Genomic DNA, 17,363 nt, shown 5'->3' on the forward strand with positions numbered 1-17,363 from the left:
TCCACCTTTGACACAGAACAGGAATCCAGACGCTTCTCACCACACCCAGGGCAACCAGCCTGGCCCAGGCAGGGGGGGGGGGGGGGGGGGCTTTCCCAACCACCAACCTTAATTTTCGCCATCCCCCTTTTACAAATGGGGAAACTGAAGCACAGAGGGTGGGTGAGGGGGGAGCCTCCCCCAGAGTCACACGGAACACCCACGAGGGCTGACAGGAGCCTGGGTCTGCCACTACCTCCCTGAAGTCTGCGTCCCCAGCTCCCCCGTCCCCAGCTCCCCCGGTAGGTTTTCTCTGGAAGCTAGCTTAGCAGGTCTGACGACACAGCCAGGCTATGCCGGCCTGCGTGTGTGTCCCTGAGGAACAAAGAATCTGCCAGCTGGGTTTATGTTTCAAGACGTCTGTTCTCGCCCTTGACCAAGAGATCTTACGGGGAGATCAGGGCCGGAGCTGGGGGGCTAGGGACATCAATCGGAAGCCGCCTTGCCTGGAAACCCGAGAGTTCACCCGGCCCGGCCCCGGGACCTTCTGAGTTCACTTGAGGAGGCCACAGACCTGAGGGGCGGGCTGGGGTTCTCTCGCCGTTTATTTCATACAGCTGTTTAAAAAGCTTGTTTAAAATAGAGATTATATATATTTATTTATATATATATATAAAATATATAGAGGAATTGAGGCAAGCCACCCCAAAGAAAAAGCTATGTTTTATAAATATTTCTGTAGCTCCCACATCCCAGAGGAAGAAACAAAACGAAACAACAACAAAAAAACATTTACAACCCAAGCTAGTGGTTCCATGTGGTGGGCCCAGCAGGCTCAGACCCCGGGGGCAGCCGTGGGGGTCTCAAGGGCAGGGCCTGCAGAACATTCTAATGAGGGCAGGCAGACCCCCCCACTCCCCTCCCGGGAGGTTGGCGTCTCTGGCCGTGAAAGGTCAAGTCCGTACCAGTCCTGCCAACCCCAGGCCCCTGGCTTCTCAGAGCGGCCTGGAAGGCGGCGGGTGGGCCCTCCCGGGCTCCGGCTGCCAGGTTATTTTTAATCTTGTCGGTTTCCTTTGATGTCCCGGCCCTCCTTCCCGGGTGGCCAGGCCTTCTGTCCCCGGCGGCTGCCAAGCGGAGGCCAAGCACAAGCCACCTCCCACGCCTGGCATCTGGGATCCCCAAGCGACCATCCCCGGGGTGTGTCCGGGCCCCTGGTGGGGGCGGGGCGCCGAGGGGCGCGGGCGCGGGCGGGGCGGCGTCACTTGCAGACGTAGCGCTCTACCGTGCGCTCGCAGCGGCGGCACGTGACGTAGCAACACCAGTGGTACTTGCAGTGGCAGCGCTCGACCACGCGGTCCGTGTAGGGGTTGTAGCCGCGACCGCAGCACATGAGGTCACAGCTGTCGCTGCCGTGGGACGTCTTGTTGCACTGCCTGGGGGGGGGGAAGGGGCGGTCAGGGAGTGCCCGCTCCCCCCCCCCCCCCCCCCGGGGCCCCCGCCCCCCCCCCCCCCCCCGGGGCCCCCCCCCCCAGCTCCTCTTGTAAGGTGTCTTGCTCTTGGGGGAATTGTAAATAATCCCTTTTCCTGAGAGTACTTCTCACTTTCCCCTAGATTTCTAATAGGCATGTATCAAAATGACGGGAGTGTCTTGTTTCCTTGGAGGTGTCTTTTTTTTTTTTCTATTCCTTCTACTTCTAAATACTGGAAGGAGCCTCAAACCACTCTAATGATCCTGTCTTCATATCCGTTCTTGAATTATATTGTAACAAATGTAAAGATCGTTTTTACATTGAGAATCCCAGGATAATTCTGGAATAGACAAAACGGCGCTGGAGGCGAGGGCAGAGGCCTGCTCAAGTTCTCACAGGAGTCTGTGGGCAAGCAGGGCTGAAGCTCAGGGGTCCTGAAACCAAGCCTAGCACACGCTCTCCCTACCCTAACGGCAGACAACCCAGAGGCTTGCAGGGGCTGCATATCTTTCCGAATCACACTCCTGTGGGAGAAGACGAGGCAAAGGACCGGACCTAATCTAAGAGGCGAGAACAGATGGAAGGGGTAGGGCTGGAAGCAGGGAGGCCGGAGAAAGAGAGGCTGAGACCAGGGCTGGGAGGAGGCCATGGGGTGGGAAGGGGGGGGGCGGTGCACGGAAGGAGAATCAGGAGGTGACGGTGGCCTGCAGGTCGGGGCTGCCAACAGTTCCAGGCGGGAAGGAACAGCGGAAGAACACATGCCCCAGAGGCAGACAGACCTGGGTTCAAGCCCCAGCACTGCCACTTACTGGCCGTGTGAATCAAGGCAAGCCACTTAGTCACTCAACCCCATTCGTGCCCCTCAGCCGTATCCTGGAGGTCTCCGGATGACTCCTCCAGGAAAGGGGGGGAAGAGGGAAGAGTTTCATTTTTATTTCTAGATCCCTGACATGCAATCTTTGAAACCTGGCCTCCAACCCCAGAACCAGACAAGATCTGCAGGGGGCTGGGGAGAGTGGGACTTGGAGAAAGATCCAGGGGCCCAGGGCAGGTTTCATCAGTGCAGAGGCCGCTGAAAGAAACATGACAAGAGGGCTGGGGTTTGGAATGCTGACTGCTGCTGAGGCCTCAGTTCACCAAGCTGGATGTGAGGAGGGCCGCAGGGCACTGTCCCCAGCTAGGGGGCCAGCCTCTAGAGAGGTGCCACCCGTGCACATGCTTCTTACAGTTAACGAAGCTCATTTACCTCCAACCCCTTGTACTTCCAAATCCCCTCACCTAGTAAAGCTCACGTTTCCCCCTCCTCCAGGAAGCCTTCCTTGATGTCCAGGCTGAGCCAGGGCACCTCAAGACTCCCCTCACCCTTGGGCTTTCCTCTGTCACAATCCAACCACTTGTCTCTCCCCCTTCCCTATGCCTGCCAGAGCGGCACGTAATAAACAGACGGGAGAGAGTCTGTGGTTGTAAGCTACTGAGATCTTGGAGGAAAAGCTGACCCACACAGATGTCTGCAAAAGCCCATCTTCAGAGGAACAGCTGAGAGCTGAGCGTGGCAGGCAACCTGGTGGCAAGTGGGAAGGAGGCATTCAGAGGAAGCAAGGGAGGCAGCTGGTGCTGCGGGATGGGGCCTCCTGGTCAGTGGTTTGGGGGCAAGCGGAGTGGGGGGCCCTGGGAAAGCAGAGGCCTGGCAGCCTGGGGGGTGGGGAGGAGAGAGCACCATTGATGAGCCCCTCCCATGGGACTGCCATAGCACAGAGGAGCTGCCCCGTAAGTGTAACTGGCGCTGGCTGGCCACCCCTCTGAGGGGTGTGGTACCCTCTGCATTGCACAGAAGATGAGGCTGAGCCTCAGAGACGCGAACGCATTCGCTCAAGGTCCCACAGCTAGGAAACCGTGGCGCGGGGGTGGGCACGAGCCTTCCCTCACACGCGCGCGCACACACCTCCCCCCATGGAGCCGGGGAGGCCCTCTGTGTGCTCTGGGCTTTCCCTAGCCTGTCTGGGTTCTAGAACCCTTCTGCCCCCACCCCATCCTCATCACACCCACCCTGGCTGCCTCAGACCAGACTCTCGCTCCTTCCTGTCTCCCAGGCCCGACCTGGTTCCATCTTCACTCCACCCGACCCCCCTCAATCTGGCCTCCAGATGGGAGCCAGGGCCTCCTCGCAGAGCCTGCTGCCCTGGCCTATGAAGGCGGAGCGCCCCCCCAAGCCAGCCCCCCTCTCCTGGAGACGGGAACGGGGGCTGCGGAGGAAGCAAATGCTGGCCGGGCACCAACTATGTGCCAGACCCGTCCTCAGACACCCTCGCTCTGCTTCAATATTCTTTTAACCCCGCAGAACACTAGTTTTGTGGAATGCTATTAGGGGCTCCTTAATAAAAGAGTTCCACAGCCAAACACCTCTGGGAAACGTTGGCTTAGGCAGATCCTTTACTGTGGGATTCCTCTGAGCCTTTAAAATGTTCTCGTGCTTTGCAAATCGCCAAAGAGAATTTCCCACTCACATCTGATTGCAGGACTGTCTCTATTATAGCATCTCGGGACTGACTTTCCCCAGAGCCATCTCCGGGAAATACTGCTGCCCTGAATCCTCACCAGCCCTGCCCGGCACACAGTAGGTCTGCAGTCACCCCGGTTCCCTTTCTTTCTCCTGTCCTGAGCCGGCTTTGGCAGTAGTGATGGGGCCCCAGCCCCGGCTCTGAAACTGGGGCCCAAGGGGAGAGAGAGCTGGGGCCTGGGAGGTGGGCGTGTGCCTGTCAGGGGACATGGGACTCTGTCTGTCCTCAAGCCAGGCCTCCCGCTCCTGGTGGCCCTCTGAAAAGCAGGCGCCCGGGCTCCGTCTCCAGCTCTGTGCAGACTCCCTGCGCGGCTGTGGGCTGACTACTGAGCCCTTGTGCCTCAGGTCCTTATTTGTCCAACCAGCGGCTTAAACGACATTGACCCTTCACTCACTCACTTGACAAACACTTATGAGGATCTGTCTTCTGTGGGGCAGCTTCTGTCCCTGCCAGCCTCCCAGTGTGGTCCTGTCTATCCCCATCTCCCCCACCAGGGGGAAGGAGGGGGCTCTCACCAGCCTCCACTCCCCGGCGGCCCCTGCCTGAGCAAGGTACAGAGCGGCCCCTCCCAGGAGCTCTGCTGGAGGCCCCCCGGACCCTGGCACCTCTGCTCGGCACTCCTGGGGCCACCTCCCTCAACCGGGCAGGGACTCCATCCCCCAAAGGGCAGCTGAGGTGAGACTCTGTGCCTGGCCTTGCGCTGGCGTGGGGCCTGTCAGCAGAGCCGACCCCTTCCTGCCAGGGCGGCAGCAGGCCCTTACCTGTCTTGCGTCCCATGGGAGCCCACCTTCTCGTTCTTCATGCAGAAGTCGGGTGAGCTCTGCAGATAGACAAGCTCCGAGTCCTTCACAGGCCTGATATCCAGGTCCTTGGGCACCAGGTGCTTGCGGGTGCCCATGGGTCGGTGCACTACCTTGGTGGCCGACAGGTAGCGGGTCTTGAGGTCAGCAGCCACATCCCGAAGCTCCTGCAGCCCCTTCCAGCAGGTGCGGATGGAGCAGGACCCAGATACCCCGTGGCATTTACACTTCATTTCCAGAGAGGCGCGCAGAGCCTGCAGACAGGGGAGGGCGTCGGGCTGGGCGGCCAGAGCCCTCTCCCTGGCCTGCCCGGGGACCCTGCCCCACCCCCACACATGCTGGGTGCTATCAGGGAGTCATTGCCTACTCTGGGCCTCAGGTGAGGGAGCTTTTGGCTCTAAAGCTGGGGACTGTTGCAGGTTCTCAGCTCCTTCCCCAGCCTGGGGGTGGCTGGCAGGGACAGGAAGGGAGTGGCATTTGCAGGGGTAATAGATGTCAAGTGCCCAAATACATAATATGGCTTAATCATCATAACAGTCCTTCATGGAAGGTATCGTTACTTTCCCCATTTTCAAAAGAGGAAACAAAGGCTCCGGGAGGCCAAGTCGCAAGCTCAAGGTTGCACAGCTAGAAAATCCTGAAGCCGGGATCTGAACTCAGGTCTGAAGGCAATTCCAAAAGCCATGGCTTTTAATTGTTCCACGCTTTTCTCTTGCACAAAACTGGGGCTCACTGAATGCTTGTTGGAAGAAAGTGAAAAAAGAGAAGGAAGGAAGGGGAGTAATGAGGAGGGGGGCGGAGGGGGGCAAAGAGGCAGGAGGTAAGTGCATGGGGGCGTACTCCCTGGCCTGGCTGGCCCTTCCCCTCCACTGCCTGGTGACCCCCAGCAGCCCCCCCCCCCGCCCCAGCCACCGGTCAGCAGCTCTGTCCTACTCTATGCAGGGCAGGCACGTAACTGCTACCTTGCAGAATGGTTGCAGAGGAAAGGGTTTTATGAATTCTAAAAGTCAAATCAACACTGGTTTGAAAAATCAGTCCAATGACTGTGGTGGAGCCGGGAGGCTTGGGCTCTGGAGCTTAGGGAGACTCTAGTCCCGGCTTCCGAAATGACTCTGTCCCATCATCTTCCTTGGGCCTCAGTTTCCCCAGGTGTACCTGAGGGGCATGAGTTAGATAGATGTCTTCTGCAGGCAGTAAAATTTTGCGTTTTAACCCTTGCTTCTTGGCACACAAGACTCGGATCCCTCTGCCCAGGCCAGCCCTCCTGTGCGGACCTGCAAGGTTTATGGATCCCCTGGGCCTACCCCTGCATTAGAAAGATGGGGAAACTGAGGCACAGGGAGGGCAGAGACTTGCCCAAAGTCATTCGGTGAGTTAGTGCAGGAGCTGGTAAGGTCCCAGGGCTCCTCTCCTTCACCAGTGCCAGGAAGTGGGGAATGAGGGAGTCCACTGGGTCTAGAATCTGGAATTGGCTCAGCAAAGCCTGTGAAGAGCACAGGAATGAGGTGAACCCGCCTGCAGGGCACATTCAACCTCCCAAGGGCATCAAGGTACTTTTGAATCATCAAGGACAGGTAACTACTGCTGCAGGCCCCTAGTGTCTCTTGGCCTCAGTTTCCCCAACTGTCCAAACACGGCCTGGACATCCTAGAATCCTTCCATGAGGGAGACCAGTGAGAGAGGAAGGTGAGGATGTGGAAACCTCTGGACATGGAGTCCCACAGACCTGGGCTCCATCGCACCCTGCATCCTAGGCCAAGCCACCTAAGCTCTCTCTGCCCCCCTTGCTGCCTCTGTACAACGGGCCTGCTGGGCCTGCAGGAAAGCGTGAGGAACCATCTGCCCCTGATGCTCCACCCCTGAGGCCCCCCGCTCCCCGTGTGTAGGGGGTAGCAGCCCCTCCTGCAGGGGGGTTTGTGGACCGCAGGACAGACAACTCATCAGGCACCAGCTCAGCGCTCACAGTGCTCAGAGTGCTATAAAGCGTTGTTGTTTTTTTAATTTTCTAAAAATAAAAAGGTCCTTCACTTATGCATTCACCCCAACCTTCTGTGGAATGAGGTGAGGAATTAATGAGAAACTGGGAGTAACAGACGTTGGGGGCCATCTGAGTCTGGAGCTGGGTGGGAATCCCCGTTAGGGCCAAGGAGACGACCCCGGAGGCTAAGGCTCTTGCCCCACAGCCCTCCCCACGCCTCCTCCCACACCCAGCCCCGGCCGGAGGCCCCACGGCAGGAGCCTGAGGAACACGGCCGATGGGGACTAGAGTGTACCCAGCCAGTCCATTTTATAGATGGAAACAACTGAGGCCAGAGAGGAAGTGACTTGCCCAACATCACCCAGCCAGTTTAGTGCCAGAGCCAAGGCGGGAACTTGGAGCTCCTGACTCCTAGCTCAGTGTTCCTTCTGCTCCACCCAACATTTTCAATTGAAATCCTGGTGGACCCCCTAGAGGAGGAGGAGGAGCCTGGCAAGCCCCAAGCAGCTGGAAAGGGGAGAGCCAAGGGGGGGCCGGGAGCACATGGGTGTGGGTGGATCAGGGCCCGCCGCCCGCCCCCCACTCCATCAAGGCACACTGGTGGCCCTTTCCTGGCCAACTGGCACAAGCACAACCATCTGGGGTGGGTGGGGTGGGTGGTTACCTGTCTCCCCACTTCACTGTTGTGTAGACGCATCAGTTTATTGGCTTGGGATCCTGTTTTTTTCACCTTCATAGGAGCATCGGAAAACTTGGCCCCCATGAGGAGCCCGTAGCTGAGGTTGTCCGCACATCCTCCCCAGCGGTTCCCGGGCCCGGGTGGCTCACCTGGGACAGGGCCGCAGGAGCAGCCGGGCAGGTCGCCGGAGGTGCAGGCCCGGGCGATGGCGTGGCTGATGGCGGCTGCCGACAGCGCATACACGAAGGCTGACTCCCGGGTCCCTGTGGGGAGGTGCTGGGTCAGCTGGCGCGGGTGACCCGGGGACAGGACCCCACCCAGGCCTGAGGGCCTCCTCCTGAGCCCCTGCCTGCCTCGGTGGGGCCGGCAGGGAACAGGGGCTGCAACCAGGGGGAGGACAGCCCTAGGGACATTAATCTGTCGCTTGCCCATTCTCCCACACATACATTAGCTGACTTGGACACTCGCTCGAAAACTCAGCCCCACATCCAGAGGCCCGCACACCCCACACACCCACAGGCGCCTTGCTCCCACACACTCACGATTCTGGATCTGCCCCTGCTTCCCCGCACTCAGTGTTAGGGGCTACTCTTCAAAGAACTTGTCGCCGAGGGGCAGATGAGTGTGCAAAAAGCCAGTTGTAGGTTGAAATTTGTCCCCCAAAAAGATAGGGTCAAGTTCTGACCCCTGGTACCTGTGAACATGACCTTATTTACAAACAAGGTCTTGACAGGTGTGATGGAACTAAGATGAGGTCATCCTGGATCACAGTGGGCCCGAATCCAGTGACTGGTGTCCTTACAGGAAGGGGGAATCATGGATACAGAGACACGTGGTGGGGGGGCCCCACGGGACAGAAGGAGGGATTGAAGCGACGCATCGACAAGCAAAGGAACACCAAGGCTGCTGGCCGCCACCGAAAGTTAAGAAGAGGCAAGGAAGGATCCTCCCCGGGGCCATCGGAGGGAGCACAGCCCTGCCGGCTCCTTGATTTCAGACTTCTAGCCTCCAGAACTATGGGCAATCCAGTTTTGTTGTTTGAAGCCCCTGTTTGTGGGACTTTGTCACAGCAGCCTTGGGAAACCAATCCGGAGCCCAACGTGCCTCTCCTGTAGGGTGTCCTTGCCTTAGCTCCACACACGTCCCCTCCCCTTCTCAAGCCTCAGTTTGCTTAACTGTAGAATGGGAATGATAATACCTACCTCACAGGCTTCCTCTAGAGTTCAAATAATTTGGGAAGGAAGGAAGCTTTGTCGAGTGCTCCACAAACCTTAGCTGTTACCGTGCAGGGGAGACATTAGACCCGCTGGGGCCCTTCTGCCCATCAGAAACCCCCAAACCCACCCCGGAAGGCACCTGCTTCGGACAGTGGGGCCGCTACCTCCCGCTGTGCATCTCACAGCGTCTGCGGTCACGTCGGTCTAGAATGACCTGTGCCCGCCTGTCTGCCCGAGGAGGGGGCTCTCCCGCCCTCGTGTTACCGCCTCCCCTCCCAAGAGCCTCCTGGGCCGCATCCACCCTTGCTTCATGCAGCCGGGTACACGTGCATCTGTGCTCCCCCTACACTGGTATATTCACTCACTATGTGCTCACTCACTCATCAGTTCAGGCCTGGATACCCACGTCTGTGACTACTTCAGCCACCCATCCATCCGCACTTGTATTCTCTGTGCGCCCGTCCAACCCCCACCTAGTCACTCACCCACCCATCGCACAGCCATCAACATCCAGCCAGCCAGCCATGAACTCACCCACCCATCCAAACACACATACACGTACGCCTGAATTCGTCCGTCCCCACCTGCGCGCACTCCGCAGGCCCTGGCAGCCCCCGGCGGCTCCCTACCTCTCTCCAGGTCAAGCAGGTAGTTGGGGGCAAGCTCGATGGAGGAGCAGTTCCAGCGCATGTCCGCAAAGGCCCTGCGGCAGGCCTTGGTGACCTCGCGGGCGGCGTGCACGACGGTGCGCATGAGCTCCAGGTTGCTGCGGCAGAGCTGCACCTGCGCAGACACCAGCCCCTCCAGCTGCTTGCAGTGCTGCGTCTGGTTCAGCGCCAGGGCCGCCGGGGTCTTGGACAGCGCCCTGCACACCACCGGAGGGCGACAACCAGTGGGAGGAAAGACGGCGTGAGGGACCACGGCGCACCTGCCCCTCTGGTCCCAGCCTTCCCTCAGTGGGCTTGGGGGCCTTTGCTGGAAGGAGCCGGGAAGCTAAGACACACTAAACTAAGACCCTCCAGCTCCCTGTGACCTTGGGCACATCACTGTCCCTCTCTGGGCCAGGCCCTCATTCATAATGTAGGATCACGACCTCCACCCCACCTACGCTTGCTTCACTATCGTTAGCCTAACAATAAACAGTTTCACAGCTCACAAAGCACTCACACCCGCTTCCTCGTTTAGTTCTCGCTCGGCTGTGAATTAGGACCCCTTACTCAGCAGCCAACGCCGAGCCCCTGTGTGTGCCGGACGCCGCGCTCCGTGCTCGGTTACCAGTCACCTCAGAATCCATGCCGTTACCTGATCACTTACTAGATGCACAGTCTGAGTTAGGAGCTCACCATACATCCCTTCGTGTAATTACTAAAGTCATTTATTGGGCTGTAAAATCCCACACACATGCAAAGAATTTATTAAAGGATTAAGGAGCCACTCAATTTTGTGATAAATTAGACTTGGCCATGAACTTGCTGTGTGCCCTTAGATAAATCACTGTCCTCTTCTGGGCTTCAGTGTCTGTACCTGTAAACTCTATTTCCCAGAATCGGTTCCAGTGAGATACTCTGAAAAACGGGATCCATGCATAAGCACATCTGGGGAATCTGATATACTCTGTCCCCCTTCGGAGAGTAATTGAAGCACATTCACATTTTAAAGGCCCTGCCTGAGAAGTCCCACAGCAAAGCAACAGGCTTGGTTCTGTTTAACTCAGGAGGTGGCTAAGCAAAAAGCCCTTTGTTTGAGAAACGCTGACCTCATCCATGCTTTGGGAAATGTTGGCCTGGGGGTCTCTATGAACCCTGGTAACGTTATAACACCGAGGAGCTTCCCAGATCCTGGCTCTAGGTACTGGGGTTGCAAAGCTCCAGGACCAGGGGTGCATCCTGGATGCACGTTTCTCCCAGAGCCTTCTCCAGGGAGCAGGCTGCATCAGGCAGCACCTACTCTAAGTGCAGGCTACAGGGACCCCAAGAGCCTTAAAGCGTTCTGCATAGACTCATCCCCTGCCCCAGACCCAGCTGGCCCTCAGCAGGCCAGCAGAAACTCTAGAGGAAGCACGGTGGGGAAGGGGGGGATGGGCCAAACTGCAGCTACAGTGCTGCCGCCGCCCCCCCCCCCCCCCCCCCCCCCCCCCCCCCCCGCTTGCTACGAGCACCACAGTCCTCATCCAGGGTCAGGGCTGAGACCTAGTGAGGCCAAGATCCCAGAACCCCCCACCTGAGATCCCAAGGGACATAGCAACGTGCTAAAGAACAGCACAGGCTGGGGTAGACTCCTGGGTCTGTTGTTCTCCCTTGTGACCTTGAGCAAGTCACTTGGCCTCTCCTAGGCCAGCAACCTCTCAGCACTACCTGGGGGAGTAACTCGGTGGGCCTCATGTGCTCTGCCCAGGGCTGACACACCCGCTCAGTGCTCAGGGAGGGAAGCTACTATAGTCACTGCCCTGGTGGTCTTCTCCTACCTGCGCCCACTTAGTCAAGGTCCCCCAGACCTGTGCAGCGTCTCGTCCTTGTCCCTGGTGTGCTGTAACATCTGGCCATACCAGACTCCTGGCTCCTCTGATGGGGGACTGCCCTACCACCATGCCTTTGCCCAGGAATACCTTTCCCCTTGCTCCTGTACCTAAATGAATAAATGAACTTGATCTACTTGTGGAAGAAATATTTACTAAGCACCAACTCTTCCTGAACTCATTTGGTAATGAACATGACACAGATCCTTTCCTCAAGGAGCCCCAAGTCTAATGGCTACACAGACCCATCCACAGTTATAAGGCAATGACCCCGATGTTCCAGCTCGTGGGCTGGCCCAGGGAAGAGCCCAGGCTTAGGGCACAGCTGTGTGACACGGGTAAGTTACCCAACCTCTCTGGGCCTCATGGTCCTCATCTGTTATAGGAAAATGATAATTTCCACTTCAAAAGGTGAGGGCAAGACTTTAATAAGATAATGCATATAAAACATCTGGAACATTCATACATGGGATTGCCTCTGCTTATTGCTGGGTGAATCCTGGACCAGAGAGTCAAAGACCTGAGTCAAAGCTCCAGCTCTGCCCTCTATGTGCTGTTCATCTTGGGCAAATTGCTGCACCTCTCAGAGCATCACCTACAAAACGGGAACTCCTAGAGGTCTTGGAGGGGCTGAGAGGGATACTAGGAGCTACATTAAGTCCTAATAAGTCAGTTTCCCCCTGCCTCTCACTCTCCGCCATCTGCCCCACCGATCCTACAACTCCAAAGTAGAGAAAGCAGACCCAGGACAAGTGGGCCCGGCCTGATGTCTGCAGTCCGGCTGGTACGACCCAGCCTCAGATCAATCGTGGCTATCTAGGGCCCCCTCTCCTCACTGCTACCTCCGGCCCATCCCTACCCTCCAAACTACGAGCAGGGAAATGTCTGGTGTATTTGGATGCAGACCTTAGGCATGGTTTCTTGACCTACACGGAGCCATCCGCTCCTCCCTGGCCCTCTGAGCCCCAGAGGCCTGTCTAGGCCGGGACCCCCCAGGGAATCTCTGGTCTGGATTCCTGCAGCCTAGACCGGGTGAGGTGTGGCCACAGAGAGGCAGAGGCCATCCCTGCAGCCTGTTTCCTGGTCGCTACAGCCCGCCACCTGCACCCAGCGAACACTGCCCACACACGCAGACGCACTACCCCACGGAGGCCCGGCACCCCCCGCTGGCAGAGCTTCTTGCTTCACGGCCCATCCCATGCTCACAGAGGGGTCAGCCTGGGAGACGACTACCCCCTGCCCTTTGTACAGGGGCGCTCCGGGGCCCGGATGCCCCACCTTCAACCAGCGCCATCCTCCCATAGACCCTGGCCTCTCCTTCCTGGGCCCCCTCTCTGCTGGGCTGGGGGCTGCCCACACTCAGCCTGTCCCGAGCCCGCTCTGCCCTTCATCCTGGCCCAACTTTCTTCCTTCCCCTCCGCGCCAGTTATCTGTTTCACAGTGGGAAGGGTGATAGGAGATATTCGAGAAAATCCCTGGCACAGCCCCAGGGAGCACGCAGTGGGCACTCAGGCAGTGAGGATGCCTTCCTAGTCCTTGCCCTGGGTTCCTGCTCCAGCCCAGCAGTGGATAATGAAGGCCCAGGCTTTTCCGGGGAAGCTCAGCACTACCAATTCCTGAGTGCCACGTGCTTTGGCCCCAAAGTTCAGGGCACTCTGTGCTCCTGGCCTGGGGACCTGGGCCACTCTAGGTATCCATCTGTCCCACTCTGAAGTCACCCAGCCTCCACTTCCCCAGCTGGGGGTGAGAAGAGGTGCTAGGAGGGAAACCCCAGTGAGGACCCCCCAAGATGAGGCTCGGACCGCCAAGGAGGGCAGAGGACAGATAGGAAGCATCCTGGAGAGCCTTGGTGGGCGAGGAACTGCTGGAGAGAGTGGGGCAGACGGAGCGGCCAGCCGCAGCACACAGGCCGGGAGATCTGGAAGCAGGGGGCAGCGGATTCCACCCCTTCGGAGAGCAATGCGGTCATCTGGTAATTAGAGGTAATGACCGTTTCTAACTAAGTCCCCCTCGGGGAAGTAATCAAGGATTAGGGCAGGAGGCGGGGGAGTTACCTGTCTGGACATCTCCTCTGGCTTACCTCGCTGCAGCAGACCCCTAATTGAAAACATTTTGGTTTATCAGGGGATGGGGACATGGGGGAGAGGGTAGGAGAAAGGACAGAAGGGAACAGAGCTCACAAGCAAGGCCTGTGCCAAGGGTACCACTGTGGTGGCCAAGGTCTCTCTCATCTGGGAGTCGAGGGTTCTCCTGGGAGTGGCTCGGGGCCGGACACCTGGGTTTCAGCTCCAGCTCAGTCACTCAACCAACATGCGACCTTGGGCAAGTCACTGGCCCTTCCTGGGCCTCAGTGTCCCCATCTCATTGTGCAAGTGGGGACACCGAGGCCAGGAGAAGGGCAAGGCCTGCCCAGACGTGTACACAGCCAATCAGGCAGAGCCAAGCCAGAACCCAGGCATCCCAGATCCCAGGCTAGAGCTCTTTCAGTCCCATTTTAGAGATGAGGAAACTGAGACTCAGAGAGGCAGAAGCTATTAATTTGCCTGGGGCATGGCTTGTGGCTAATGGACTGGCAAAGCTCAGGCTGAGGCCCAGGTTCCCAACAGGTGGGCATTCTGGGCCACCGAGCCACATCTGGTTTCAATTTCTGTGTCAGATGCCCCTTTCACCTTCAGCTCCCTTTCCGAAGCCCAGGGCAGCAGGACCCCCGGGGACAACCCCGGGACATCTGAGTCTCCTGGGTGAGCCCCCAGCCTCCCGGTCCCACTGTACACTTCCCTATTTCCAACTGTCCCATGGCCCCCTGCGACCAAGAAGCCACGGAGCCAGACCCCCTAACTCCACATCCTGCCTCTGCTGCCTACTAACTATGACACCCTATGAGTTAGGGGCCCCTCGCGCCTCCATCTCCTGCTCTGTTCAACGGGGGTGACAGCAGAACCCACCTCCCATGCTGGTCGGGAGATTCAAATGAAACAATATACATAAAGTGCTCAGAACAGGGGCACCTGGGTGGCTCAGTCAGTTAACCGTCTGCCTTCGGCTCAGGTCATGATCTCAGGGTCCTGGGATCGAGCCCTGCATCGGGCTTCCTGCTCAGTGGGGAGTCTGCTTCTCCCTCTTCTCCTCCCCCCTCCATTTGTGCACACTCTCTCTCTCTCTCAGAACAGTGCTTGGCATGTAACAAGGCCACAGCCACACACATACACACACACACAGTTGTTATGCTTAAACTCCACTCCTGTCTCCCCCTATATGTTCAGCTCCATCAAGAGTTTAACCACTATCAAGGGGTTTGGCTGAATGGAGCCCATCTGCCTGGTTTCTGATCCCACAGCCACCATTCACTAGCTGTGTGACCTTGGACCAGTAACTGAACCTCTCTGTTCTTTAGTTTCCTCATTTGTAAAATGCTAGTGGTAAGAATATCACCTACCTCATGAGAGTATTATCAAACTTAAGTGACTAAAGCTCTTGGAACAGAGTCTGAGGATTTACGAGTGGGCTCCTATAACTCCTGGTTTCTCTGTTTCCCCACTGGGCACTGTCCTGCCTCTCTGCTTTCCTCCCTGCTGTTCCTCCTGCCGAGACGCCTGCTTTGCATTCCATCCTTGGCCATCGAAATCCTACCTACCCTTTGAAGCCCAGCCCAAAGTCACCTCCCTTAGATGGGACTAACTGCTCCTCCTCTGGGCTCCCACACTCCCTCTCCTAGGACGCAGCCCAAAGTCCACTTTGCATTTTTACATGTCCATCTCCCCCAAGGAGAGGAGCTCCCGTACGGCAGACACTGAGTTGTATCCATTTTTGCAGCAGCCCAAACTGTGCAGTGGGGATGGCATGGGTGTTGGGCTTAGCTAGCCATCTATTCCAGGCCCTCCCCGGCCACATGCCACATGGGGGCCCGTGCAAGCCACACACTTGTCAGAGCCTCGGCATTCCTGCTGTGGTGTGGGAATGGTAGCAGCATCCCCCCCAGTGCTCTAGGAGCAAGCCTCGTTCTTGGCCTCTGACACTCCTAGTGCTCTTTGGCAAATCATTCCCGGCTCGGGACCTCAGTTGCCTTATCTGTGAAATGGTGTGGTGGGTAAGGAGGGCTTGGACACTCTGATCAGAGGGTCCCACCAGCTGGCACAGTGCCAGGCACCCGCAGTAGGTGGCTGACGTCTCACAAAACTAATCAGAAGCAGCTGAGAAGAGCCACTGAGCCCAGGCTTCTTGCAAACAAGAAATGCTAGAAAGAAGATGGGGTCCCCCTTCTGAATCACCAATTAATCGATAACTCAGCCCCAGGAGGGGCAGGGCCAGTGAACTCAGGACTGTTTGCGGGCGGCCCAGCCACAATGGCCCTGTCTTGCAGCTAATCCAAGAACCTTCCTCATAGCCCCTCCCCAGCTCCCATAATCTGTCCCTGCCTGTCTTATCTTCGTGGCTCCCTCTCCACGCCCAACTCTAGACCTGTCCTGTCCTGGACGTCCCCTCCTCCCCACTGGCCCCACCCGCCGAAGTCCCAGAGACTCCTCAAGCCCTACCTACGGCCACCAGGGCTCACAGATCACCCCGGGGGGCCCAGGTATGTGCCCCTCACCAGGTAGTCTCCCTCCCCCCGCCCCGGGACCCCACACCACCACCCTGGTCACTGCTAGAGCGCCTGGGAGTTATTTACGGCCTGGGCTTCTCTCCTCCAGCCGGGAGGGCCGCTCCTCCAGGAAGGGGCTGGGTGTTACTCCTCTCTCCGCCCCCCTGCACGGCCCACAGCCCTGCACAGAGCCGCACTCCCTTCTGCGGGAGGGAGGAGAGCCTCTGTCTCCCACCTACCGGTCCATTAATAATTTCTAGCTAAAGGAATACCCTTCCCATGTGCACAGCATCTGAGCCGCTTCTCATCCGATCTGAGTGAGCTAGAGACTCCTTCCCTCCTTTGACAGAGGACACTGAGGCTCCCCGAGGTTGAGTGACACTTCCCCAAGGTCACCCAGGTGGAGGGGTCAGGAGACTGAGGAGGAAACGTGATATTGAGCAGGCCCGCGCGCAGGGGCACAGACCCTCCTGATTGGGCCCCTTGACCACACTGTCTTTTTCCATCCGCCCCTGTGGAGGTCTTGCGCGACGCTCAGCCGCACGGACCGGGCAATTCTGTCGCTCCGCACGCCCTGTCTCGCTCCTGTCTCACAACCCTCGGGGAGGGAAGGACAATATTTTACAGAGTAGGAAAAGGAGGCTTAAGAAGAGTGACTTGCCCAGGACCCCCAAGCCAACTTCTGCTCCCGGGTCTGGGCACGCTCACCCGACCCCCAGGGTGCCCCCTTCACATTAGCCGCTGCCCCCAACCGTCTGTCCCACAGCCCGACTGCGTAGACACGAGGTCCCCACTTACAGCCATTTGATGCCGTAGCACACGCCGGTCTGGAGCGCCAGGGCGAAGAGGAGCGCCTCGCAGACCCGCGGCCGCGCCCTCATGGTCGCGCGCCACGCGCGCTCGGGGGTCGCACCCCGGAGGAGCTGCACCGAAGTCCCGCCGCGCGCGGCCACCGCCGCTCGTCCTGCGCGCACACCGCCTGCAGTCGGGGAAAGCGGAGGCGGCGGGTTAAGGCGGCGCGCAGGGCGGGGGCCGCCGGGGGGGGGGGCGTTTTATTCAAATTACAAAGGAGGGGTCCGGCCCGGGAGGCCGAGCGCGCGGCGGGCGTCGCCTCCCGCCCCGCACAGCCCCGGGACGCCGCAGGCGTCTGGCTCAAATTAGGTGTCGCCCGAGCGCGGCCGAGGGCGTGTCCACCTAGCGCGGCCCCAGGCTGGGATCCAGGCTGCCGGCGGGCAAGGAAAGGGGCGACTGGACCAGAGACCGAGAGAGAGGGAGACGGCCGGTCAGAGACCGAGGCAGAGGGAGCAGCCGGGCACAAACTGACCTCGGGAGGGACGGAAAGGAAAGGAGGAAGGGGATCAGGGCCGAGGCCGGGCACGCGCGCGCGAGCAGATGGCGGGCCCAGGGTCTGCGTTATCTCCAAAATATTAAATACTAGTGAGTAGGGAGGGCCTTGGCAATTATCCTTCCCCGCTGGGCCTCAGTTTACCTCCTCTGTAAACTAGGGACACAACTGTGATTCGATCTGGGATTCAGACACAATTCGCCTTTTATAAAGGAAGTTCATGATCGCATTTGCTCCTCCCAGC

General features: G+C 58.5%; 1 protein-coding gene across 1 annotated transcript; it reads right to left on the reverse strand.

Moving 5' to 3' along the window:
* Window positions 1–727: 727 nt before the first annotated feature.
* WNT11 (Wnt family member 11) lies at window positions 728–16,737 on the reverse strand. The gene is made up of 5 exons (XM_032427271.1): window positions 16,573–16,737; window positions 9,310–9,545; window positions 7,449–7,726; window positions 4,768–5,060; window positions 728–1,412 (listed from the first exon to the last, which is right to left on the reverse strand). The coding sequence occupies exons 1-5, from the start codon at window positions 16,653–16,655 to the stop codon at window positions 1,238–1,240; spliced, it is 1,065 nt and encodes a 354-aa protein (XP_032283162.1). The 5' UTR covers window positions 16,656–16,737; the 3' UTR covers window positions 728–1,237.
* Between the last annotated feature and the right edge of the window lie 626 nt (window positions 16,738–17,363).

Source organism: Phoca vitulina, unplaced genomic scaffold, assembly GCF_004348235.1.
Source record: "Phoca vitulina isolate PV1807 unplaced genomic scaffold, GSC_HSeal_1.0 scaffold36, whole genome shotgun sequence".
Classification (NCBI taxonomy): domain Eukaryota; kingdom Metazoa; phylum Chordata; class Mammalia; order Carnivora; family Phocidae; genus Phoca; species Phoca vitulina.